This window comes from Epinephelus moara, chromosome 19 (assembly GCF_006386435.1).
Source record: "Epinephelus moara isolate mb chromosome 19, YSFRI_EMoa_1.0, whole genome shotgun sequence".
NCBI classification, from domain to species: Eukaryota; Metazoa; Chordata; class Actinopteri; order Perciformes; family Serranidae; genus Epinephelus; species Epinephelus moara.
In genome coordinates this window covers 25613803-25639681 of record NC_065524.1, presented here as the reverse complement: position 1 = coordinate 25639681, position 25879 = coordinate 25613803, and the positions used below count along the sequence as shown (strand labels likewise).

General features: G+C 41.0%; 2 protein-coding genes across 8 annotated transcripts in view; both read right to left on the bottom strand.

The window, feature by feature from the left end:
- Positions 1–4122, bottom strand: part of adam12b (ADAM metallopeptidase domain 12b) — a 137310-nt gene extending 133188 nt beyond the window's left edge. The window contains exon 1 of the mRNA XM_050070451.1: positions 3628–4122. Coding sequence (XP_049926408.1) covers positions 3628–3745 — 118 coding nt within the window. The 5' untranslated portion in view covers positions 3746–4122. The remainder of the gene's footprint in view (positions 1–3627) is intronic.
- A 5340-nt stretch (positions 4123–9462) lies between these two features.
- The window catches only part of LOC126406830 (uncharacterized), a 182727-nt gene continuing 166310 nt past the window's right edge, over positions 9463–25879 (bottom strand). For 4 of the 7 annotated variants that reach the window (XM_050071347.1, XM_050071348.1, XM_050071346.1 and 1 more), the window contains 5 exons: positions 22724–22881; positions 19218–19398; positions 15488–15551; positions 14836–14935; positions 9463–11311 (listed from right to left, as the gene is read on the bottom strand). In XM_050071347.1, the coding sequence (XP_049927304.1) occupies positions 11282–11311; positions 14836–14935; positions 15488–15551; positions 19218–19398; positions 22724–22881 (533 nt within the window). In that variant the 3' untranslated portion in view covers positions 9463–11281. The other 3 variants (XR_007571744.1, XM_050071349.1, XM_050071350.1) reach the window with 3 other exon arrangements.

Below are 25879 nucleotides of genomic sequence, written 5' to 3'. Positions count from 1 at the left end.
TGTAATAAATCACCACTGCAAATATTAAATCGTTTTCTTTCTTAGATTAAGGCACAAAAATGCCTTGGTTAGAAAGAGATCATGGTCTGGGTTAAAATAACTCATTGGTAAAGGGTGGGGAGAAATCCATCATGTTAAAAGAAATCAATGTGACTGTCAGTAGGGACCAGAATTTTCTATCATGGTATATATAATTTATTTAGAACTCCTAAACAAACAAAAAAAACAACTGCCTCGCATGAGACAATACTTGAATTTAAAACACTGGACTCAAAACACCTTCTCTCAAAATGGAAGCTTCAAGGTTCCTCTGAAAAATTGTTTTAAGCGTTGAAAGTTTACAGCTTCACTCTCCTCCTTCATGTCGGCCCAAATCACATGCAAAGCAGCTTGACTCACAAGAAACCAAGGTCACACGAGAATCCAGCCTTGATTTGCTACATAGAATGCAGCTGAAATCCATATTGCCTAATCTCTACCAGTGGACAGATTTCTGCTATTTCACATTATGTACCAATCAACCCTAACATTAATTCACTGGCGGGTGAAGTAATTAATAATAATGATCATCTTGTTACAATGCAACCTCCTGGTGGGAAATCTTGGGTCCTGGCATTTTCTCAAGGCAATTGAATCGAACGCAACTGGACTTAGTTTTGTCTTAGAAGATGTTTCACCTCTTATCCAAGAGGCTTCATCAGTTCATGCTTGTCTGACTAGGCTGCAACTAGTCTGATAAACTGGTGTGGAAAAACCCAGGTATTTAACCTCTGAGAAGGTCTTCACAAGGCCAATGATGTCATTGGTTCGTTAGTGCTCCAAAGGTGTGTCAACGACGGTCGTTGAAACTCCTGCCGCAACGGTGGTCATTGGAGTCGTTAGAGTCACATGAGGCCATTTGTGAACGACCATTGTTTTTAGAGGTGTTAAACCTCCTGGGCAAGGATGAAAGGACAGCATTATAAGTGGGGATAGGTGGTGTCGCAGACCTCCTCCTCTATTGAGAGATGCTTTTTCCAATTTCACATAGATGGCTTCCTGGCATTTGTGTGGATGCCACCTGACATGCTACACCCACCCAAACACCACTGCAGACCTAACCCTCCCTCATGGCAGCTGCACTCCCACATAGCAGTGGCCCCCAGGTAAGACCATGTGCCATGTCACAACACAAAAACTGTTCAGAAACATGACAAAGAGCTCAAGGTGTCGACCTGGTCTTCGAATTCCCCAGATCCCAATCCAATGGAGCATCCTTGGGACATGCTGGTACCCCACTTTGCAACCCACAAGACTCAAAGGATCTGCCACCAGTGTTTCAGTGCTAGACAACACAGGACACACCCCAGAGGTCCTGTGTCCATGCCTTGACAGGTCAGAACCAAGTCTGGTCCAAGGAGGCCCAACCATGGATTGGGAGTTCCTCTTGGTACCAGCATGTTCCACGAATTCTTGATCTGATTTTGATCTGGGGAATTTGATCTCTTTGTCATGTTCCTTGGGCCATTTCTGAACAGTTTTTGCGGTGCAGCATGGGGGTGCACTGCCATCTGGGTGTGCCGTTGCCATGAGGGGGTGTACTTGGTCTAAAAACTGTGTTTGGGTGGGTGGAGAGTGTCAGGTGGCATCCACATAAATGCCAGAACCTGAGGTTTCCCATAAAGATGTTACATATCATACATTGCATAATGTCATATTGCCCAAACAGGAAGTGAACAGCAGTCTATTGTGTAAAAGTCCAACCTTTTCCCATCCAATTTCCTCTACATACTTTGGACTTTGTGGCTTTATACAAACATGTCTCTATTTCATAATTCTTACAGCCACTAGAGGGACTTATTACTTACATACAGTAAATTACTGATGCTGCCATTTGTTCTTGGGAGGACAGTCTCAGTTGGCATCCCGAATTATCATGGTACTTTAAGACCATGTGTTTTTGTTACATTTTTTACTGTACTGCATATACTACTCTCTTTGTTAATCTATTTCTTAAGGACATGTTAAACCAGTTTGCCATATGCACATACATACACTTGTGACCCTGAATACGACTCAACCAATATTGCTGGGACAACTTTTTTTCCTGCCGTCCCCACCTTGCCGTCATTAAACCAATATAATCAGCAGAATTTCTGAAGTGAAACACGCTTTGCTTGTTTCTGTATCTATTTCCAATTAGATAATCCGATCCAAACAATGTTGCAGGAAAACCGAGGGACAATCTGCCTTGAGGAAAACCTCTCTCGCTTCACTCTGTCTCACAAACTCCAGCATGATAAAGACACAGTAGCGCTGTCTCCACCGAGAGAGGGGAGGCCATGACAAACATTTCAGAGAGAGGGCTGAAGTCAGTATCCTGCTGACATCAAAGAGGTGGTTCGTACTGCCCTATTTCAATACTCACACTACCCCTTCAAACTATTTTTACTCCCTGCATTCATACATCAGCTAACCCTCTGAGTGAGAGCTCTAATGACCCCACATTGAGACGATGTCTGTGGTAAACATCTCCTGAACTGCATCGCCCTATTTCTCTGCCAGCGTGGGTAATTTTCAGGGAGGCTTTGCTATAATTTGTGTGGTGCTATTAATGATGCAGCCTCAGGCTTTATGTTTGTTAGCCCGGAATCACAAACAATGAGCAGTCTGTGCATTTCTTCTTAAGGAAAAACATAGTCCGGGATTGCATTTAACTTTTGCTAGATGAGAAATGCGTTTAAATTATTAAGACATGACACAAACTTCTATTTTTACCATAGTGTGGACATTTTTTTGTCTTCCAATCCGCTCTGATCATGACATAATGTTGTTTTAGCAGGCACTGTGTGTATCTGAATCACCTGAGATTGAGAAATAAGTTATTTAGAGTTGATTTCTAAGCTTATTTATAACTGGAGCAAGCTGGATCCTGACTTCCCAACTTGTCAAGATCAACAGAAACCACTTTAACGGCTCAACATCACTTTAACCGTAAACATGGATGGATTTATGTTTTCAGTTCTCTCGTCTTTGCCATTTAGTCCTGCTACTACGTGCACAGCCACACACACACGCATACACACACATAAACATTTGTCTCCTAGGATGAGCTCTGTCTTACACACACAATACCCGGTTGTCAGTGTCTTACTCATTCGGCAGATTAAGTTTAGCAGCTGAATAATACTAACATCCTGTTTGGTTTGTGTTTACACCCTAAAGATAGAGCTGTATCCTCCTGGATGTTAAACTCATCTGTCCATCCTGACACTCCCCTGTATTGTTCCATCTGAGCAGAAAAAATGGATTTGGAAAAAAACAAAAACACTCTTCTCTGTGAATTTCCAAGATGCAAAATGCACAGCAAGACAATTAAAAGGGGCTGTGTGAGAAGAGAAATGCAAAAGCTGATGTGTAATATTGGCATTTTAAGTGTCCTCTTTAACATATTAGAATTTCTATGAACTACAACAAGGTAAACCTGCACAAACACATTGATATTTACACTGTGAGTATCCGGATGAAGCATGGAATCAAGTCCACACACTCTGAAAACCATGCTCAGCTGTGGCTCCACATCTGCAGCACTACATGAAAATGATCCAGCTAATAGCAGAAACTGTAACACTTATATTGTCTACTCACCCTCCTCTTTATTGTGAACCGTGTTGTCAGCATTTTCCGTCGCCGTGGAGAGGCAGCAGCAGACGCGCAGAGCGAGGAGCAGAAAGGCAAAGTTCTTCCGCCGCCTCCAGGTTCTCATGATGCCCGGGCGCGGTGAGCTGAAGCCGGGGGAAAGCGCTCCGGTCAGACTGCGCTGTCAGAGCAGCACGACCACTTGACACAGGTGACAGGGTGGAGACACGGGTCAAAGCAGTTCACCGCGGTGGTGGTGGTGGTGGTGGTGGTGTAGTAGTAGGGGGAGGAAAAAGAAAAAAGAAGCTTCACCACTAAGACCCCAACGTGATGTGGCAGGCTGTCACTCCACGAGAGAAGCTGTCAAAAACTTTTCCTTCCTCCACCTGACGTTTGGCGGGCAGCGGTTTGAGGGGAGAAACGTCCAAATGCACGTGTTAGTTAAATGCAGTGTGTGTGGAGGTGTTGCTCATGTGGTAAGGGTATGGCAAGAAGCGGCAGGAGAGGCAGAATGAGAGGATGTTGGAGAGTAGTGAAGCGGACTTGCCATCCCCTCCAGGACCGGAGCAGCCACACTTCGCCATGTGCGCTTCAAGCTGCGCTGGGTCCTAAAGCCGGACAAATACTGACACAGTTATTATAATGTTCACCCATTTACCCACTTAATGCATCCAAGGGAAACAGCTTATGTTGTGAGATGTGGAAACGCCCAAAATACACACCTATTATCCATGATAATGTAGTGGACCAGGCCGTGCTCAAGGGGCATTATCAATCCACCTGACCAGCCAGGTGTGCTTCAGCAGATGCGCATTTATGTCTCCATCACGCAGCCATGACTGTTTCTCCATGTTTAAGTGGACTAATGTTAGGCACAGAAGCCTGAGGAGCACTAAGTTTGGATGCTGCATCACGTTTTTCTCGGCAGTTTGTCAAAAGCCTCCAGGAGAGGATGTTTATGCGAAAAAAACAATATCTTTTTCCCGTCGTGCATGCAGCACTAGCCTCCCGGAAGCAGACCGGTTAACGCGGGGCAAAGGATCATGGGAGGAAAATAGTAGGAGTGCATTCCGATTAGCAGGTACTGCAGCTGCCCTTGGAAAGTAGCCCACAGCCTACTGTTGCATGCAGTGTGCACGCAGTCAGGACATAGATCTACTACTTTTTCGTAACATTATGGCCTGAACTTTGACCCTCTTACTTTTATATCTGTTACCATGGAGATACTTACCAGAGCTCTGCTGTTGCTACTTTGCGATGAATGTAGTTTATTTAAAATTATAAAGTTATGTCCTGTTTGTGATATTTATGATTATTTTGTTTACTTAAACAATTAATATTCCTATTATTACTGTTCGACTGGTCATCAGTTACTTGAATGCGCTGTCAGCTGTCATTGCGACTTCTGACAGTTGTCCATCAGCTGTCAATGAGGTTTCAAGCTGTCATGTGTTTGCGGCTCAGTCGATGCAACTTATTGTCTGCTATGCAGAGGATTGTGGGTCGGAATAGCCAGAAAAGAATGCTAGCTTGCATAATGTAAAATCAGACCAGATGTAGTGGAACACCCTGGAGTTTTTGACATACTATGTATTGGGACATACTAAATCTTTTTCTGGCATACTATTTAGTATGGTAGTATGGGGATTGAAACCTGATTGGAACGCACTGTAGTTTTTCTTTGTTTTTTCCTTCATGTAGCTCAGGAGTGGCAACCTTCACTATAAAAAGCACTATTCTTGTCCAGAAATTATTTTAAAAATCTCTCTGGAGCTGTAGTAACAACACCTATTAAATTTAAATTACCCTGTCAAAATTACAAATACATCTAAATGGGCATTCATTAATATATTTTTGCCACCAGGTGGCACTGCAGTGGGCTGTTTATGATTAGTTGGAACTTTTTGACAGTAAAAGCAAATTAATCTCTTCACCCACACTTCAATTCTGTTTCCTCTTTACTTTTCTTGGATTTGTAATCCATAGCTAGCCAAACTAGAGAGATTCAAGACTACTATAGCCACCGCTGTTGAGATTAGGCAAAATGTAGAGGACACAGTGCTGGGCTGAAGACGATTGACGCATATTTTAGTTGCTGAAATATGTATGTATAGGCTATTTTACATTTGGAGAATGTCAGAATCACTCCAGAGTGACAGCACTGATAAGTGAACATTAAAAACACTGTAACTAATTTTCATGATTTTTTATTTTTATTTTCTTCAAAGCCAAAAGGAGCCACTGAGGCTAAAGAGCAGCGTGTGGCTCCAGAGCTGCTGGTTACCTACCCCTAATGTAGCCTATGATAAGACCCAAAGTATAAACAAAAACACATGTCCTTGGACCCTCACAGCAGATAAGAAAAAAAAACAAACATAATAAAACCCTTCAAGCGAGAAAAAAACAAATTGTCATATAAATGTGTCTATCTGACAATCTTGTCCAAAATATTCCCTTGCAGGAGAGATGTCTTCGGAGCTTTTTAAAATTATAGACATTTTGCAGTTCAGCTCAAAACATACATTGATTTAGTTTATATTTATCAGAAAGTGTAAATGCCAGTGTTTTGTGATGTGGTGTTTGCTCAGGAGACACAATAATCTTACCAAATAATATATGAGTGTTGTTAGACTCCACATTTGATGGAACAAAATATAACTTTCTCAGAAGCTAAACTTTTAAGAAGCTGCTTCTTCTTTGTATTGCATTTAAAAACTTTAAATTTGCATATAGTATTATAACAAACACGATGAATGTAATTGGAATTTCTTTCTGTGTGTTTCTTACAGTACTTTCTTACTAGCCACTGTGGGTGGAGGTGTATGAATGGATCATGCTTTGCATTGGAACATTTATCTATTTATTGTAGATATAACATAGTGTCAAACATGTTATACAGTTAATAAGAGCTTTGATGTTTCTCCTCTTGTTTCAGTCCCCCATGTTTTTCTGGCTTATTCTCAGCTGCTCTCTGGTGTGCCAAAATGTTGTGTTGTTTTTGATCCAGTGGGTCCACGGTGGATTACGATGATTGACTCCCTTCCTAACTCACTCTTTGTAAGATATGATGGATGCAGCCTCAGAGGCACAACCAAGGAAGGTACAGGAAAAACTTTGGAAAGGGCACTTCCCTTGGCGGTTCCCAGTTAGGCTGCTTGGGATGTAATTTGCTGGAAAATGCAGTGTGAAATACCATGATGAGCTGTGTAGAATGAATCTATGTATGTGCGCTGATGGGATTACACACTGACATTTCAAAAAATGTTAAGCTTTTAACCTGTTGAACCCTCAAAAGTTTTTTTTAGGAAATCCTTGAACTAAAGTAAAGCTGAGTGTCTTGTCTGCGCAATGTGCATTTGTCATGTTTGTAATAAGAGCACTTCATGATTTAATTTCAGTTTGAATATTGTATATTAAAAAAGTATTCAGCCCATCAACATGGTGAGTCATTCCTCATTCTGAAATACCCCTGGGATGAGATTGTGTCGTCTTTCTCTCTATCTCTGTGTCCAGACACACACACACACACACACGGACAAACTGTCATCTCCCTGGTCCCATCTGTGTTTTGCACAGGCTACCTGGTCTGGTTTAGTCTAATCTTTTTTGGTGTGTGTACGCTGCAGGCACAAAAGTCACAGATGTCTCTGCACAGTCTGCGTCAGTTCACTCCACATCTCCGCTGAGGCTACAAACTGCAAAGAAAAGGATGAAATGAACTGCTTTGCCGGAGCTGACTTTGATTGAGTCGTGTCTTTTAAATCCCAAAGTGTCTCATTGCATCTGTGAATCTTCCTTTTCTCTCTGAAGAGTTTCATTAAAATGTACAACCCGAAAAAAACACTTATTTTCTGTTGTTCTTTTTTATCCAGTGTTTTTGAATGACCCCGCCTTTCCTTGTCTCACCTTAAGTTTCTTTGCTGACATCAATTTCAAGCCCACGTACAGTAAATACTGTAGACTCTGACAGGGGCGTAGCACCAGATTCTGTGCTCTATGAATAAGCAGTCTCTGTGGAATCCTGCCTTTCCTCTCTTGATCCATGTCTCCCTCGTGCACCTTTTTTTTGACAGAGTCAGTTTGCTTTCTGTCCCTTTCTTTTCTGCTTTGAAACCCTGATTTCCCTTTCTTGGGAAAAGAGATGACAGTGTGCGTTGGTGCTCCAGCAGCATAAGCACCCACTCAATCGGCACTAGCTGCGTTCAGAGACAAATCCTAGCGCAGGGGCAGACTATAATTTTGCGCCTTTCAGGGGTGAGAGGGGCCTTTCACTATTCTTCTATACAAAGTTCAGGCTTCCAAACAATTTGTTTAGCCATTTTTAATTTAGTTATGGCACCAATTTATTATGAAAAAATGCAAACAAGGCTCTTTTTTAGGCCCCCTTCTTTTGTGGCCCTGAGAAATCAGTCCCACTACGATGCCCCTGGATTTTGAAAGGAAAGACTATCAATGTTTGGTTCAACTATTTTGTGTCAGACACTTCATTTTCTCTGCTTTGGGGATTTTTTATGCACCAGTTTGTGGTGGAAATGTCCCGCTACTGCCTGTTTCAATCGTAAATTGCAGCCATTGCATTTGAGGTTGCATACTGCCATCAGCAACTTTATCAAAGGCATTGCAGTTCCCCAAACTAATAGCCCTCTGCTTTTTTCTTGTTTTCTTTGACAGGGGCAAATGCACATTTTCTATATATTAAGGAGGACATTTTGCCTCTACGACTATGATGTCACAATCCTAGAACACAAAGCCGCTGCTAGAAAGACATGTCCACAAGGCTAGATATTCAGATAATATTGGTGCCAGTGAAATGACTAATGGCTCAGCACTTACAATCAGCGTCTCTGCATCAATGTACACAATTAGCCCTGCAAGCTCAGCTAGTGTTCTCCTCTCTAAGCCAGACATATCAGCTTTACCCTCAGGGCATCCGAGTCAGTCAAGGCCAGTCGAGGGGCCTCGGAGTACACAGTCCACATTATGCGGAGATAGCAATGTGACATGCAGACACATGATGCCTCAGAGAGAGAGAGGCTGACTGACAGGAGCCCTTCTCCTCGTATACAACCGCCTGTCAGTCTGTGCTCATCATCTGGAACCAGCCCGCATGGCAGGAGTGCAGTTCTCCCATGTGGATTACTCTTTTAGATTGGCTTTCTGGTAACACAGGCAACAGTAAAGTCAGTGGATATCAATACTGTTTATTACATGTTCCCTGCTGTGGGCCACAGTCGATCCCTGTGGATACAAGAACCTTGCAGCACACGGCAGCTGGACCGTCGTTTTCAATACTGGAGGAGAATTAACTACAGTAGCAGGCTAAAATTTAGCATTTAACCCAGCACTCTGTCAGACGTTTAAAACACTGTCAGTATTTACTCCAGAGCAAGCCACTCACCAAAAGTCTAACAGTATGCATTTATACAGCGTGTTTATCTGAGACCCGCGGCACATGTCCTTCCCCTGTCCTCTCTTCATCCCAGCAGGCTCTGTTTAAATGCCACAGAGATGTCAGTCACCTTTACAGACTCTATATGTGGACTGCAGCGCTCGGAAGTCTCCTCTCTTATTACAATGTCATCTCTGGTTCGGAGCTCTGTGACAAAGGCCCCCTTTCACAGGCGTTGCGTGTCTCCTGAGTTCGATTAGCTTGGAATTCCAGTGTTCCGGATGGGAGGATCCAGAGGCCTGGAGGCAGACGTGCAGCCAATGACGAAACACCGCTCACCCCTCTCCCACTTTATAAACACCTACAGTACTGTACCAATGACAGAGCCAAGGTGCTTTGCTCAGAGCACTGAGACTCAATTTCCTGGAAAATGACACTACTTCTACACAGAATGTCCTTGGAATGCTTTTATTTCATTTCGAGACACTTGAGATACATTAGAGGAAAATGATACTGTAGATAAGGAATGGAATCATTAAGAAGGAAATGAGCAAAATTCTGTGATTAATCTGTGTTGCGTTTAATCAGTGGGTGTTAATTTGAGCGGGGAAGACAGATTACAGTTTCATTTCTTAAATAATTCAGCCGTCAAACCCTTAATTATGAGTGTGTTGGTGGTAGGTGAGGAGGTTGGGCTTTGTCAGTGTCAGCAGACAACAATTAACTTATTAGCAGAGGAGGGGACCCTAGTCACATGACTTGGACTCCAGTCAGACTGAAGTCTCAAATTTGACTTTGATCACTTGACTTTAGATTGAACAAATCAAAGAAGACTTGCAACTTGACTTTGACTTTAACACCAAGGACTTTTGATTTGAAACTACTTGATACCTTTCCCCAAGCCTGCAGATCACAAACTTGTGCCACCAGCGAATTCATTTTCCTTGATTTCCTGAATCAACCAACACTAATGCTGTTCATTCCCAGTCAGCACTAAATCCCAACAGCATCCAGTCAAGTTGCAGAGAACCATGACAAACCAACCTTACCTTAGTGAGTGCTAATTGGAAAAAATGATACCAAATATAATTTCATTTGTGTACAAAAACTACAAAATGGTCACCAAAAAAACAACTGCAGTATGCAAAACATGCAGTTCAACAACTATGGACGGAAACGCAACAACATCCAATCTCGTCTGACATTTGAAGTTGCACAAAGAACAGGGAGCTGAGGCTAATATTAGCATAGTTAGCGAGCTAATGTGGGCGCTATGAGCTAATTGTGGTACTGCTTAAGAGCGCTATGTCCTATTAAAGTGCAATGTCAGCATTATGTTGTTATGATTAATTTCAATTGTACTTGTTTTGATAAACAAATAAACACAAATTTTAAAAGCACTCATGATTTTTGTAAATTTAATTTATTGTTATTCTGTGTTAAAATGACATTTCATCTGCTGAATAGCACAATATGACTTGTTTAAGACTTGAAACTCAAAGTTTCGGACCTGGGACTTCCCTGTCTTGACTACAGACTTGACTCTGGACTTGAGTGCAAAGACTTCAGACTAACTTGAGACTTGCAAAATGACTTGGTCCCACCTCCCTTTATCAGCATTTATACAGCAAGAGGGTTCCTGGTTCAAACCCCGGGGTAGGGGAGCTGTTCTGTGTGGAGTTTGCATGTTGTCCCCGTGTCAGCGTGGGTTTTCTCCGGGTACTCCGGCTTCCTCCCACAGTCCAAAGACATGCAGGTTAACTTGTGACTTTAAATTGCCTGTAGGTGTGAACGTAAGCATATGTGGTTGTCTATTTTTATGTGTCAGCCCTGTGATAGTCTGGCAACCTGTCCAGGGTGTACCCCGCTTCTCGCCCAGTGACACCCGGGGTAAGCTCCATCTCTCCCCCGACACTATACCAGGATAAGCGGTGATGGATAATACATGAACGAATGAATTTTAGACAACAAAATTGCTTGTTTTGCTGTCATCTGCCAATGTGGCACAAGCAAAGATTTCTTAATGTGTCTTTGCTACATGTCAGATCAAATTATATCTTTAAACACTGATGACAAATCAAGTAAGCTTCACCAAACATGTCTTCCTGTCACCCTGGGAACAGCAAAACATATTTTTGTTGCACTACTTTCAAAGAACAAAGATACAACAGTGGGAATGATATGCATAGATGATTAACTGCAAAGCCAATTTATATTGAGAAAATTGAAGAATGGTCCGTGAATGAACTCCATTTGCCTTTCGGTGTCTCTCATTTATCTTTGCAGGATCTGGTTCAGAAGTCTCTGCAAAACAGGAAAAACAACAATGTTACTGATAACTCCCCCCCTAAAAAAACGATCAAGAACACATCTATCTGCACTCACACCTCCCTTCCTTCAATCTCTTAAGAGCAGCTCTGCATCACACAGGAGCAACTCCCGCTGCTAAATTGGCTTTCACTTCCATCAGCCTCACCCCCGAGGTGGCCGAGCCCAGGTAGGGGGAATAATTCTAGCTTGCTATCTGACCAAACACACTGCTATGCAATCACCCTCCTCTCACAGTGTAACCCAACAGCTGGAATCTCATTTCAGCCAGCATTCAAACCCAGCCACCCTCCGCCTCTCACTATCAGACCCCTCTGTGACTCTTCTCTGGACTCAACCTCTCTCTGTGTGTGTTGCTGACTTTCTGACAAAAAAAATGAGGCCTCTAAAGCACACACGACTCTGTGTTTATCGTGACGGAACACACTCCTTTTTCTCCCAATCTCGCTGCGGTTGAGCCCGGCTAATAGCTTCATTTGAGAGGTGGCGAGGTCACACTGGCATCGTAACACTCGCGCCTGCTCCATTTCCCCGAGAAATAAAATGTTCTCTTACAGAGCCATTTGACGTCACACTATGCTCTGTAATTGCTGGCTGTGTCAGTAAACCACACAGCGCTGATTCACTGTAGAATCACTGTTTTAAAATGAAAACTGTCAGAGGCCTGGGGCAAAACTGTTCCCAGTTTACTTAAACGTTGGCAAACGAGAGACAGGCCAATCATCTTGAGATCATCTTGAGTAATAACTTGGTAAAAAACACACACATATTCTCTCTCTTACACAAACACACCATCTGAAAACGATTGTGTAATTATCTGTAAGAGATTGGAGACACCTCTTCACATATTTCACATCTCACCTGACTGACAGATAATTCATTGTTGTGGATGGGTTGTAATGGGAGTGTGAGTGAAGGCGTACCCTCAAGTGGAGCTGAATGGATCCGTCTGACACTGAATGTCCTGAATATATCATTCATTTGCCACATGCCCCTCACTGCTGGAGGACATGGGTGCTTACTGTTAAAGCAGGTCCTATGCATCATCCCAACAGGGGCTCTAAGTAAAATAAGTTATGGCTGTGTGACCTTTGGCTTCTACTGTACTGAACGCCAGAATCAAATCATGGGGTAAGAAATGAAATGGGCTTAGCTGTGATGCAGGAAGGGTTTAGTTTTAATTTCTTTAGGCCTAATGTTTCCTGATCTGATTTTAAAGAATGCTCCAGTCACTAAAATGTTAAAGATTCCACATGAAATATAACTTAAATGGATGGATTTTAATGCTGAATGCACATTTATTTGGATAATAATCCAGTGTGATAAATGACAGAGGATCTGGCTTTAGCAGTCAAACAGTGACCTCTGCTGGATGATGATCAAACCATGCTTCATTTTATCCTTGTGAGCGATGCTTATATACAGGGACTCCCCTTTGAATTACACCTAACACTTCATGTACACTTTAGTATCTATCATCTAGATTTAATCTAATTACAACAACTTCTTATTCATCTAAAAATGAGTTCAAGAACACCAAAATGAACCAAATATGCACTGGTTTTATTGAATGCTGCTGTTTAAATTTGGATATCTGTTTTTTGGTTTAGTTTGCACTGACGTTACACGTTATATTGCATATTTTTGTCTGTATTTTAACATCTTTGGACCATGTTTGAAATAAGCCTTCCTTTGAACTGGTGTGTGCTCTCTGCTTCATTATAAACCATACAAACAAGGCAGAAATTAGAAAACATAAATTGAGAGGTACACATTCCCCCCATATTAAAATGTGCTAAAAATGCCCGCCACCCCCAACATATTGATAAAAATCTAAAAAAAATAAATAAAATACTGCTACTCTATAACAGGCAAACACACCACTGTCCGTAATAATCTTTAGAAAATGTAATCAAATCAGAAATAAAGTGAATAAATTGTCATTATTATTACAATCTGTTCTAGTATTGTGGTGTACTGCAGTTCTGTGTGTGGTTTGTCCAAGTGGTGTTGCCGTACCCCAGCATTACACAGCTCACAGGTGTATTCAACTATCATTAATGTCTTTATTATGTTATATTTGTAAGATAGACCACATTAAGTGTAAAGTGTGTGCTGCATGGGGGCAGGGGTGCAGACTTGGTCCCCCCCTGTGTTGACTCCATGGCTGGGTGGTCCCTGCATTGAGACCCCTCAGGTTGTCTGGGACTGGTCTGCTCTCTGTTCCCAGAGTCTAAACTTAAAATGGAGGAGTTTTTATTCATCAAATATCTGGAACAGCCTCCAGGGTAACTGCAAGTCTGCTGCAACACTCTTTTGTTGCTGCTGCATTTAATGAAATCAAATATTTATTCATTTCTTGCACTGCACTGTAACTTTTATTCTTATATTTTTTATCGCCTGTCATATTCAATCTTAGCTTGTTTTTCTTTTCTCTTCTCTAGGCTTTTTTTAAATTGTATTCAAATGTACTTTTATAATGTGTTTCTTTTCAGCGCGCAAAAGAAACACATTATAAAAGTATAACGTAATGTAATGTTAATGTTTTTGATGTTTTATGTTGAACACTTTGGATTATGATGTTGCTGAAATGTGCTATACAAATAGACTTGTTTCATAGATCAACAAAAAAACAAACAAACAAACAAACAAACAAAAGAAAAATCATCCAATCAAGACTAGATAAGATAGACACTAGATAAATTAAAATATTGTTGCCATAAAATATACGATCCACCAGACACCTATTTTGGACATTTCTTACCCCCATCCATGATGAATCTAGGACCTTCAGTGCCTTGTGGCCAAGTTTTTGTATATTATATTTGTTTTTGTTTTTTTTTAATAAGAACAAGAGCTAATGAGAAATCCAAAAAAAATAGACAACTTACTTAACAAATAACATTAAAGGTCAAATAATAAAAGAATACGGTATGTACAAATTTGAAAATTTCATCTTTCCCCCTTTTGCCTTTTCTTTTTTTCTTACTCTAATTATCTCCACTTACACTCCACTTCACTATTTCCCTTAAGTCTGATTTTTTTTGAATGTCAGAGGACCAAAAAAACAAACTAGGGCGACTGCCTAGGGCGCCTATTGGAAGATCTGCCACTGTCCGCACCCACAAATATAAAATGTTCAAGTTTAGGGTGAAGTGAATTATTTGATCTGACTTTTACTTTTCAACACTAGAAAATAAAGTGGAAAAAAACAAAAGTTATGCCTCAGCGCTGCCCACATCCTGGGTGACAAATGAGTGTGACTAGACCACAGCTACAAACATCCACACCTCCAAAATAAACCTCCTCATCAACACCAATTCTTGCAAAAAAAAAAGCTTTCTAATTTTAACACATGACCCTGGTGCAGTGTTAAACAGCATGGGATGCCGTCAGAAAACAGTGAACCCGTTGCAGCATCATGATTTGAGTTTTAATTTGACACATTTGATCAACGTTTTTGAGCAGATTTCTGCACCAAAAATAAACCCCAGCTCTACCTTTTTAAAGACGTCTGCTCGCAATCTGTTGGTTTGTGATACAGCCCTCTTTTTCTCCTCCTCTTTCTTCTTTGTCACCTCTGGCAGCTTGTTGTAAATCCTACAGACACAGAAAAGGCAAATTCATACGGGGCAGGGGGAATATGGCATCAGAAGTCTGAGGGTGGCTGAGCTATGCCAGCAGATTGGCATACTAGAGACAAGGTATTATCTAGTGAGACCACAGCCGGCAAAAACCTGGATCTGCTGATAAACAGGTCTCACACAGACTCCTTTTTCACTCCCACAACTACAGCCAATTTGTTAAGAGATCCTTCAAGTCAGATAGTGTCGCTATTGAAAAAAAATTACAATGGGCAGCCATCATCTGATCAGGTGTGCCTTTCCAGATAAGGCAAAGGGGGGGAAAAAAGACGATAAGGTATACAGAGGGTAGTTCATATCTGCTGTCAAGACATTTGGACATCAAACATCTATTGTATCCATACAGTATGTAGGTGTGTGACTGTGCGTCGTGTTTGTGCGCAAACCTGCCGCATGCATGGCAGACATGGCAAACACACTTGATGGATTTAAAAAAAGACAGAATAAACAAAGAGCAAGGAGAGACAGAGTGACATCGTCTGACGTGGGTTTGGTCTGGAGGACTCACCGTCTGGACCTCAGCTGCATCTCTCTGCCTGATATAGACCTCTCTCTAGGCTTGAAAAGGTTATCTAGGACATGCACATACACACACACACACACACACACACACACACACACAGGAATAACAAATAAGAATTAATATGTAAATGAATCTTGAATATGTTAATGAACACTGAGGGCTGTCTGTGATCTCTCTTTTTCAGACACATTTGAGCATTAACACACCCCCACACACACCACACACACACACACACCACACACACACACACACACACACACACACACACACACACACACATATCAAACACCATACAAAGCCATATCCAGTCCTATTAAGTCTGACTTTTCTGTCTCTCACAGATTGAACTGAAGTGAATTGGCAGAGTGCTGCCGCTCAGGTCAACAGCACCAAGACTCTTTGTTCATAATTAGACTTCAGACTTCAGTCAGAGACCAGTGTGAGCTATTCAAGGCTCCTTATTCCACGACCCCTCTGTGACCTTCCAAAAGTTGGAAAGCTTCAGATACCTGAAGTATCATCCCTCCCTACTTTATTAATGTTTTACTAAATGGTTGAGCAGTGAAGTTTACCGTAAATAAAAAATGACCATAAACAATCTGCTGTGATGAATGTGTATCAAAAAAAGTGTTAATGCTGGTGTATTCCGAAAGCATTTAAGAAATTCAAGTATTACCCAACCTATGCAGAGAATCAATTCCCCGTCTCGCTTTTAAAAACCCCATATTTTCTTAAAGCAGACAGAGAATCAAACAGCTGTGTTAAAACTGCTGAGAGAAATGCTGGATGTGGTGCGCGCTCACTTCAACCGAACAAAGCCTTGTCAGAGTTTATAAGTCTGACAGCTTCAGTGTGAGAGAAAGACAAAGGAAAAAAAGACGGAGAGAGTGTTTTACTGAATATATAACAGTATTTCCTTCACAGAAATCATAATATACACCTTTATGACATCAAACAACATTGCAACAGTTTTGAAAAATACTAAGTAAGACACCAAACGGCGCAGAGGGACACGTGAATCTATTCTTCTGTCTTCTTTGCTGACAGAGAAGACAGGCAGTTATTACATCTTGCCTGATAACTCTTTATTTAGATAGTTTACAGAGTACTATGCCGCAGTGAATAGTAGAAGTTTAATGAAATACTTCTGAGAATATGCAAGTTGTTTATGATTTGTCACAGATCTCTACAGATAATCTGTTAAACATCAGCAAGGGTGTCAAACTCATTTTAGTTCATGGCTCACATACAGCCCAGTTTGATCTGAAGTGGGCTGAACCAACATCTCCAAACCTTTCCTTTTCTTTTAATGTAAAGAAGTCCATTCTTCAGAAAAATATGTGCAATTTAAACAATATGTCCCAATTTCTTCACATTCACTGACATTACGTGCACATTTTTCCATACACTTCCACTCATGTATAGTGTAGTAACATCAAACTATAGTGGAAGCTGTTAACAAAGGAGGTTAAGTTATTCCCTGCTTTACAAACCAAGCAGATGAAAAGTTTTGGCAGTGCCTTAGTTATATGGCTCCACCCAGGGGCGTACGTGCAGACAGTGCAGGCAGTGTGTTTGCGCTGGGGCCCTTGAGTTAGGGGGGCCAGTAGAGTGGGCCCTCCAACAATGTGTTGGGTGGAGAATGATTGACTGCCACCTTGAAAAAGTAAATGCGTTCAAAGAAGAACTCTCATTAAATTAAAAGCAGTGCCATTTGCTATATATGCCCTTGAAAAAGGCAAAGCCTCCATCATGTTTATTTGTCATTAGCATCTATAACAAAAAATATGCTTGTTCTACGATTGTAAATCAACTATTAAAATTGTTAAATTCAATTAATAAATTTCATATTTTCTTTTATATTTTCTGATATGCAATGATGATTGCTGAGAAATATTTATGTTGGTGTTCTCCAATGTCAAGTCTCTGATCATGTGACAGGACGGTATGTGCATGATAGCTAGCGTGTACTGGGGCCCATTGTAACTAACTTACACCACTGGCTCCACCAGTATTGTTTTAAGATAGAGGTCTGATACAGATTTGTTTGTATTTTAGCTGCTGACTGACAGTTTTGCACAATCTTTAAAATATCTTTAAATATAAACACACTAAATATTGATTGTCGTTTCAGAGAGCTGTATTCTGGTCAGAGAGGAAAAGCCTCTGAAGCTGCACCTTACATGAATTAGTCTACTAACACTTGCTCTTGACCCCTTTTAGTCTTTACAAGTGCATCGATATTAGGTGTGCAGAGTCATCCAGTGGGCCAAACTGGACCATTTGGTAGTCCAGCTCTAACCTGCAGGCCATATGTTTGACACCTCTAATCCACGGGATAAAGAGAAACAGCTGAATTGTTGAATCACAATCAGTAAGCTGTTGAAATGGTACAAATACTGTATAAATTATCTGTAGGCAGACTATTCAAATCATACCAATTTTGGATGAAAGCTTGTTTAAACCAGGCATTTTGCATAGAAATATGTTTTTTAATGTCCTTTACATCAGAGGTCTAAGAGAGAGAGAGCTGTAAGAGAGATGGAGCGGGGACCTCCTACTTCATATACCTTATAAAATTGCATTGCATATTAAACTGGGCAGATGGAGGGTGTCAGGCAAAGGGCCATATCAGCCTCAGACTGCAGTCTTGACCTGTATTTGCTTTTCAGGTAGGTGAGGAAGGAAACTCCACTTTCACAAAGATAAGTTGATGCAAAAGGCAAAATATTTTTGGATCTGTGTTAATATTTGAATTTTTGAAAAGAAAAAAAAACTTTCAAAAAATTATCAAACAGTAATTTGGCAGCCCCCCTGCAGTAACTCTGGAGACCCCTAGGGGTCCCGGATCCCTGTTAATGACCAAGGCTTTACATCATGTTTGGCCCCAAGTTCTTCATTTCGGTGTGCCTCTGTGCTCTAATTTCATTTTTATCTGTATTTGTGAGTTTATATATAAGATGTTCTCTTTTCTTCCATATGACAAATGCTTGTTTGTTGTATTTGACCTTGTTTAATTCCTGGCTGCAAACCAGTTTTGTGTGGGATAAGCAAAAGTTGGAGCAAATAGAAAAGAGAACATCACATTTATATTCTAGACACTTTTAGTCTCAACTTGTGTGTATTTCCTGCATACAGAGTTTCAGAGGAAAAAATGCTCCAACTGATCTGCAATACTAGATAATGGCCAGCAGAGAGCAAAGTTGGATAATTGCCACGGCAATCTGAGGAGAATAGTATGTCAAATCACAGCTTTTTCCCACATCAGCTGAGGTTGTTTGGTTGAACATGAATTATTTGAGAAACAGATCAATATGGCATAACTACAACTTCCTTGTTTAGTTGTTTCCCAGTGTATGTGTGGGGCTCCTTCTCACCAGAAAACTATACACCCACTGAAGTAGCCGTCATCCGTGGATTTGATGAATGTGTTAGTCCCTGCAGAAGTGATGTAACGACAGATGGGGAACAAGATGAATGTAGAAGACGAGGGCCTGCACTGCACTGGCTCCTGGGAGACCATCTCAAGTGCTAGACTGTGAATTGCTTGCTGTCGTCACTATAGGCTGAATGTCACACTTTCACTTCTACATATGATCTCCAGCTGGCGGCTACTGCTGACATCACGGGTGGTCTGGCAGCAGAACAGAAACCTTCTGATTGGCTGGGCAGGGAGATGAAATTGTATTTTTCTAGGTTACTCAGCTGCACTTACCACTAAGTGGATCTGGGGTGGTGCAGTTCCTCTTTTGCTTGCTTCGATCCTCCCTGAGGCCCTGCACCAGGTCTGGATTGGAGTCCTGCAGCGATTTCCTTCTCCTAGCCCTCTGCTCCAACCTCCTCACCCGACCCTGAGATCGGCTGATGAAGTCTGGCCTGAAGAGCTCCAGAGCCTCCTGGGGCGGGGGAGAGGGATACGTACAGTGAGCTGCTTGTTGGTGGGAAGAACACAGTAGAACTCATAGACACTAATCCTGTGGAAAGAGAAAGGAAAAAAAATCTTCATTGGAGTAGAATCCATTCGGAACATATCTGTAATCTATTCCTTAACCTTGGAAAATCCTCCTCGCAGCCTCGTAATAGCTGAGAGGTATAGGCAACATGGTAATACTATGCTCAGCTTTAAGGGGGATAAAGGTAAGAGAGCTTTACTCAGGGGGGGAATCTGAATCCTTTAGAAACCTCACTGGATCTTTACCTCTCACAAGGCTGAGATAAAACTTGTTACATTAACTGGGTAGAAAGGAAAATGAAAATTCAATTAAAAGAGGAAGACGGAAAGAGAAAAAGACGGAAAACCCTGAAATCATTAAAAGATTTTTTCCTCCCCCCTCCACTTGGCAGAGGCTGTGTCAAACACCAACTAAAGCAAAAATCCCTCCAAGTGTAAAAATCACCCCTCAAGAGATGCCGCTTCTGTTGTGATAATGTTTATTCCAAGAGTAAACACATTAAGATTCTCTGTGAGGAAAACCTTAATTGAAATAGTCTAATACATCATTCCTGGGGGTCTAAAGGTTCCATATGGCACCGACACTGCACTTTTCCACATCTGATCAGTGCGGCTGAACCGTGTATAACACCGAGCAGCTATTCCTGTTATTTCCTTAACAACATAAATGACCTTTATGTTGTCAGTCTTGTCTGTGTACTTTGTAGAACCGCTATTTGTTGTATTTGCATCCTCTGCGGCTTCGCTCATTCTTTGATACTTCCTAACTTTGATAGATCAAAAGCGGTGGAACAAGTAGACAATCGCAAATCAATTTGCCACCGTGGACTTTTATTCATTTTTAGCTTGAACCTGCGTGAAATAATCTCCTTGTTAGAGCTGACACAGTCTCCGAAAATGCTCTCAGAAGGAATAACGAACTAAACTACTTGTTTATTGTGATATTGTATTGTAGCCTTATGCACATATAAAACAGTTAAAAAATGGTCAGGGCTTGACAACAAAAAATATCTTAGCACAAGCTCCACTTTAAGGTGAACTCTCAAGAATTTACACATCAAAGTCTGTTTACAGGTCTTGGAGAGTACTACTGTGAAAAAAAAAAAGTTGTATAAAGCCTTTTGTGGCTTCAGGAGGAACTGTGCAAAATCTGATAAATTGCCAGTTGGGTTTGAAGACTAAAAGTTTAAAAATGAAAAACATCTGGGGGTGTGAAGGTAGAGAGAGACGGGAGGTTACCAGACCTCTGTAGCACGCTGCTCATCTCTGCTTGAGACTAGCAGCTCAAGGCTAATTTAGCTGCAACTAGCATAACACAGTGTGTGTGTGTCTCCGGCTGCACTTGAGTGGCATTGTGGGGGATGTAGGCAGCAGGTTTTGACAAGGGAGAAGAATGTGTGGAGTAATAACATGTTTCAGTTGTTCTCAATGCCACGGGCAACTGCTAAAGAGAGACAGGTTACAACCTCTGCAGCCCAATCACCACAAGAAAATGTTGTTTATTTCTGCAAACCACAAATATGTGACGTGTATGTTTTCCTAAAGCCATACATGGCCTGGCACCAAAGTACATCTCTGAGCTCCTCTGCCCCACTTCCAACCCTAGATCTCTCAGATCCTAAGACCAGTTCCTGCTGGCAGTCCTACGATTGAGACTAAGGGGCAACTGTGATCAATTAAGTGCTCCGCTTCTGTAGACAGGTTTAAATCTAAGCCTCACACCCACATGTTTTCTAAGACCTTTGATTGTCCTTAAGGTTTCTCTTTTATCTTTCATATTTTATTTTCAGATCATACTATTCTGTGCTTTCTTTTGTTTTTTACTTGTTTATATGTGCATGTTTTTGGGTTTGTTATTTCTCTTACATTTTGCTGTTACCATGTTATGTTATTTTACGTATTTTATTTTACTGTTCAGCACTTTGGTCAACTCTGGTTGTTTTTAAACATGCTTTATAAATACATTTGATTTGAATTGATTCATATGTATATCGAAGTTTCTTAAGTTACATAACATATGAGCTGACTTTGTCATTCAGAAGCTGATGGTGTGGTGGATGGTGAGACACCTGCCAAACCCTCTCCTTGCCAAACTGCAGACCATTACAGACCACTGTTTGAGCCCAAAAAATAACAAATCCAGTTGCTTTTTAGCAAGTCATCGCTCGGTATCCACTGGGCATAGTGCCATGAAAGGTGATTGTTTTCTACAAAGTCATTACTGCGTACCTGCTGGGATAGTGCCATGAAAAACAGTTCCTAAACCTGACCACACAATAACCACAGTGTTGTTTCAATGTATCTGCTACGTATTAATGTGCAAATGTAACATCTGTGGTTCTGTGGTTTGCAGAAACGTATACTGCCAACATTTATTCAGGTGATTGAGTTAACTGCTACCACATATCACATGCTATCCTGTGATAAGTAGTCTACTCATGTTCCTTGATGACTGGGCCGGTCATGATATTTATGTTATGGATGAAGTCAGCATAATTATCGAGGTCATGTCCATATAGTGTCCATTGTCCATTAGGTTTACATACATGTTTGTCTATGTAAGAATGTCAGCAACATTTCAGCCAACACTCCACCAGAATAAACAGCAGGGTTTTTCCAACCATTTATAAAACTTGGGAGCAACTCCTATGTATTTTTTTGTCTAAGTCAAACGAACAGGAAAAAAACAAAAAATACAAATCCAGCTGAATCCAATTGAACCCAACGAAAGCAAAGCAAACCAAAATAAACCAAAATAAAATAAAACAAAACAAAACAAAGGAAAAAAAAAAAAAAAGCGAAAAAACAAACCAAAAAGACATTTTGCAAAATTTCGCTGTAATTTCTGGTTATTTAAGTCTTGGATATTTAATTTTTTTTTTCTCCATTCCTATTCAGGTGTACTTGCATTATTATGCTATTCTGATGTTATATCAGTGGTATAAAATGGTCTTTAAATGACAATACTATAGTGTATAGCAATTATCTCTTAAACAATATATTGTCCACCAAATATAGTTACCATGACAGGCTTGAATTATGTCCATCTCCACGACAACCTAGCAAACTTAATCTGTTAGTAAAAGCCATGAGGTGGCCACAAGCTGCAGACAATGTGTGACTTGTCACAAGAATATTTTTGTCAAACTGCTTCTTCCAAGGTCTATGATGAACGTTCAAGCTCAGTGTTAGGTTTGCCTTGGAGCGCCTCTAGCTTGTTCCTATTGTGCATTAGTATAGGTAGATATTATTTGAACTGTGGCTCCTACTTTGAGGCTGAGAGTCTTGGATGTGCCTTCCAGAGAATTGGCCTTAAGTTGGGAATGACAGGTCTGATCCGAGACATGTTGAGGCTCCGAGGAAGAGTCATGTTGTTGTTCCTCTGTCTTTTCTCTCCCAGCTTGCTTGCTCCAAGTTCTGGAGTCCACTTGAGAGACACAGAGAGAAGTGAAACGGCTGTAAACTTTAAATCGGAAAGTCACATCATTCCCAAAGAGAAAAGAAAGGAAACAAAAGTAGAAAAAGTAAAAAGTGGATTGGAGAGCAAAGAACAAGATTGTTTTCACAGGGTAACTTTCACAGGGAGAAATAATTTGAAATAGATGTGTGTTTGTGCAGTTTGTGATGCAGTTTGTTACAATTTGATGTTATATAAAAGACATAGAGTGAATGTAATTCAGAAGACTGTATTCTTCCTCTTACACTCAGTTATAGCACAATTTGCACAATGTTCTCGAGTTCTATCCGAGCTTTTATGATCTGCAGAAAGCAGGAAAATGAACAGACCTCACACTGACCCTTACACACACACACAAACACACACTACCCCCACAACTCATAGCGAGAAAAAACCCAGAGGGAACATGAGTGTGGCCTATGAATAATGCAAAAGATGACAGTGCATCCATCCTGCACCCGTAACCCCATTCCTCTACCTTCTGTGGAATACATATCTCCACAGAATTCCCTGCCATGACCATGTGGCACGTAGGAAGAGCATCATTACATGGTCCACGAAGCACACGCAAAAATGTAATGTCGCTGGTCAAGTTATTGCTACAGGATATGTCTTGCCCTTCAGGCACCGGACTAAATGAAGTGCCCAGTGAGAAGAACAGAAGTTTAAAGAAGAAAATGCATGAGGGTATGGGATGATGCAGAAAATAAATAATGAGTGTAGAGAGGGCTTTAATTATTAAAAAGTGTCGTGTTGCAGTTGTTTTTCTTGAGACAGCCAAAGTAACAGGGGAGGCAGGCAGGTAAAACTGCTTCAGGCAGTGACATCACTTTTTTTTTCTTTTGTCATTGTGGCTGCGAATGCCGGCACAGTATGAGTCTACTCAGTGTACATAAGGTACAGTAGATTTACTGTACTTATCAATATTAATTAATTCAGCTTACCTGTGCTGCTACAGTAAACCTGCACAGTTGCTAGAAGAAAATATTGCCATTGTATGTTTTGGCCAACTACAGAAACATTGAATTTGTATGTTTCAGATGTATCATATCAGTGTTTCTAAAGATATAAGCTGACTTTGTCTTTGGGATGTGTAGGTCAAGATAGATGGTGTGACACTGAGACAACTGCCAAGCTGCAGATCACTGTTCAAGACCAACAAACAACAGAACTGGCTTTCTAGCCACCAAACATAGGTGTTTTTTTTAGTAACCTGTCACTGTGTTTCCTGCTGGGATAGTGCCATGAAAAGAAGTTGTTTTTTGCCGTGTCAATGCTGTGCTTCCATCAGCAACAGTGTCATTAAAAAGGATTTTTTAATGAGACATCGCTGCCTATCCAATGGGGCCACCAAAACCAAATATTTAAAGCCAAAACATGATCTTTTCCTATCCATTGCCAAGTAGTTTGTGTGCCCAAGCTAACCACACCTTATCCACAGCATTATTGAAATGAAGTTTAAATGTATCCCATACATAATAATGTGCAAATGTAACCTATACGTAGTTTGCAGAAATGTAAAATGGCAACATTTATTCTGGTGATTAGGTTTCTAAACCCTGATATTAAAGAAATGGTTTTGACAATTTGGATAGTACTATTTTTGAATATACTATTACGTTTACTTTTATTATATATTTTCTTGTGGATGCAATAATTGATACCTTTCTCATGTCTATCCATTAAATACGAAGCTACAGCCAGCAGCCTTTAGCTTAGCCTAGCTTAAAGAATGTAAACAGGGGAAACAGCCAGACTATCTTAGTCAGGTGCAGTCCTTTCTTGTGTGAGATTTCCAGGCAACCAGCCGAAGCTAAGTCAGATAGTCCCCAACTTAAGGCCCTGATCGCACAGAACGCGTTTCAGCACCTATAGGCAGCTTTGTAATTGTTTTTAATAAGAATCAAGCTCTGTTTTTTTTGCGTTACGATGTGCTTTGCGTTTCTGTGCTTTATGTGCCTCACATTTTTGCCCGAGCACTCTGAACTCCTGGAATTGAAAAGACTTCAACTCAGAGTGGAAAAACGCCCCACGTCATTTCTTTTTTAGTCATCTTTTTCCCCATTGTACAAGTGGATGATCTGAGAGGCGGGCCTTCTGTGGTGGTCACAAGTTTACAGTTGGTAAACAATAGAGGAGAAACTGGTGGTAGTGGTTGCTGGATACCGCTACTATACGTCCCAACGATAGTCAGCAGGTTGTCAAACTGCCCCAGAGTCATCCTAAAATATGCCTTAAAACAGCCATCATGGAAGAGAAGCTCCTGGACCAACTGGTGGTACACCCCATGATCCACCCTCTTTTTAAGGGTCTCATGTACCCACACAGATCTCTGTTTCCCTGTGACCAACACACTATTTACAGACAGCCTCTCGGCCTCAACTAAGCTAAGGCAAGGTAACAGCTGCTGGCTGCAGCTTCATACTTAGCATGCAGACATGAGAGTAATGTCGACGTCCTCATCTAACTCAGGAAGAAAGCAAATAAGCATATTTCCCAAAATGTTGAACTACTCTGCTAAAATGGCATAAATGAATTAATCAGCTACCTCTTAGAGGCCCAAACCTGCAGTGTAACATCGAATTCTGTTGCTTTGGGACTAGTATCATGTGTTACTTCCCATTTATATCACCCCGAAGACAGTCTGCCACAACAATTAAACCGGAAGCTCCACAGTGGCATAAACCAAATTATAGTTCTTAATACAGCCCTCATATAACCTCGATCCTATCCTCACTTCTGTACCAAGAGACCTGGAGAAAGACTGTTTAAAATCATGCAAATTCAGTCTAGTCAGCCCACTCTTAATATATACAGCAGTTCATTATTTAAGATTTTTATATTGAAGTGTTGGAAGTCAGGGGAGGATAAATGAAAGTGTTTGTTCTTTATTTATATCTGCAGTCGGGCTGATTGTGTGTGTACCAGTTGGGATTTATCTTAAACAATATGAATGTACAGTAGGAGC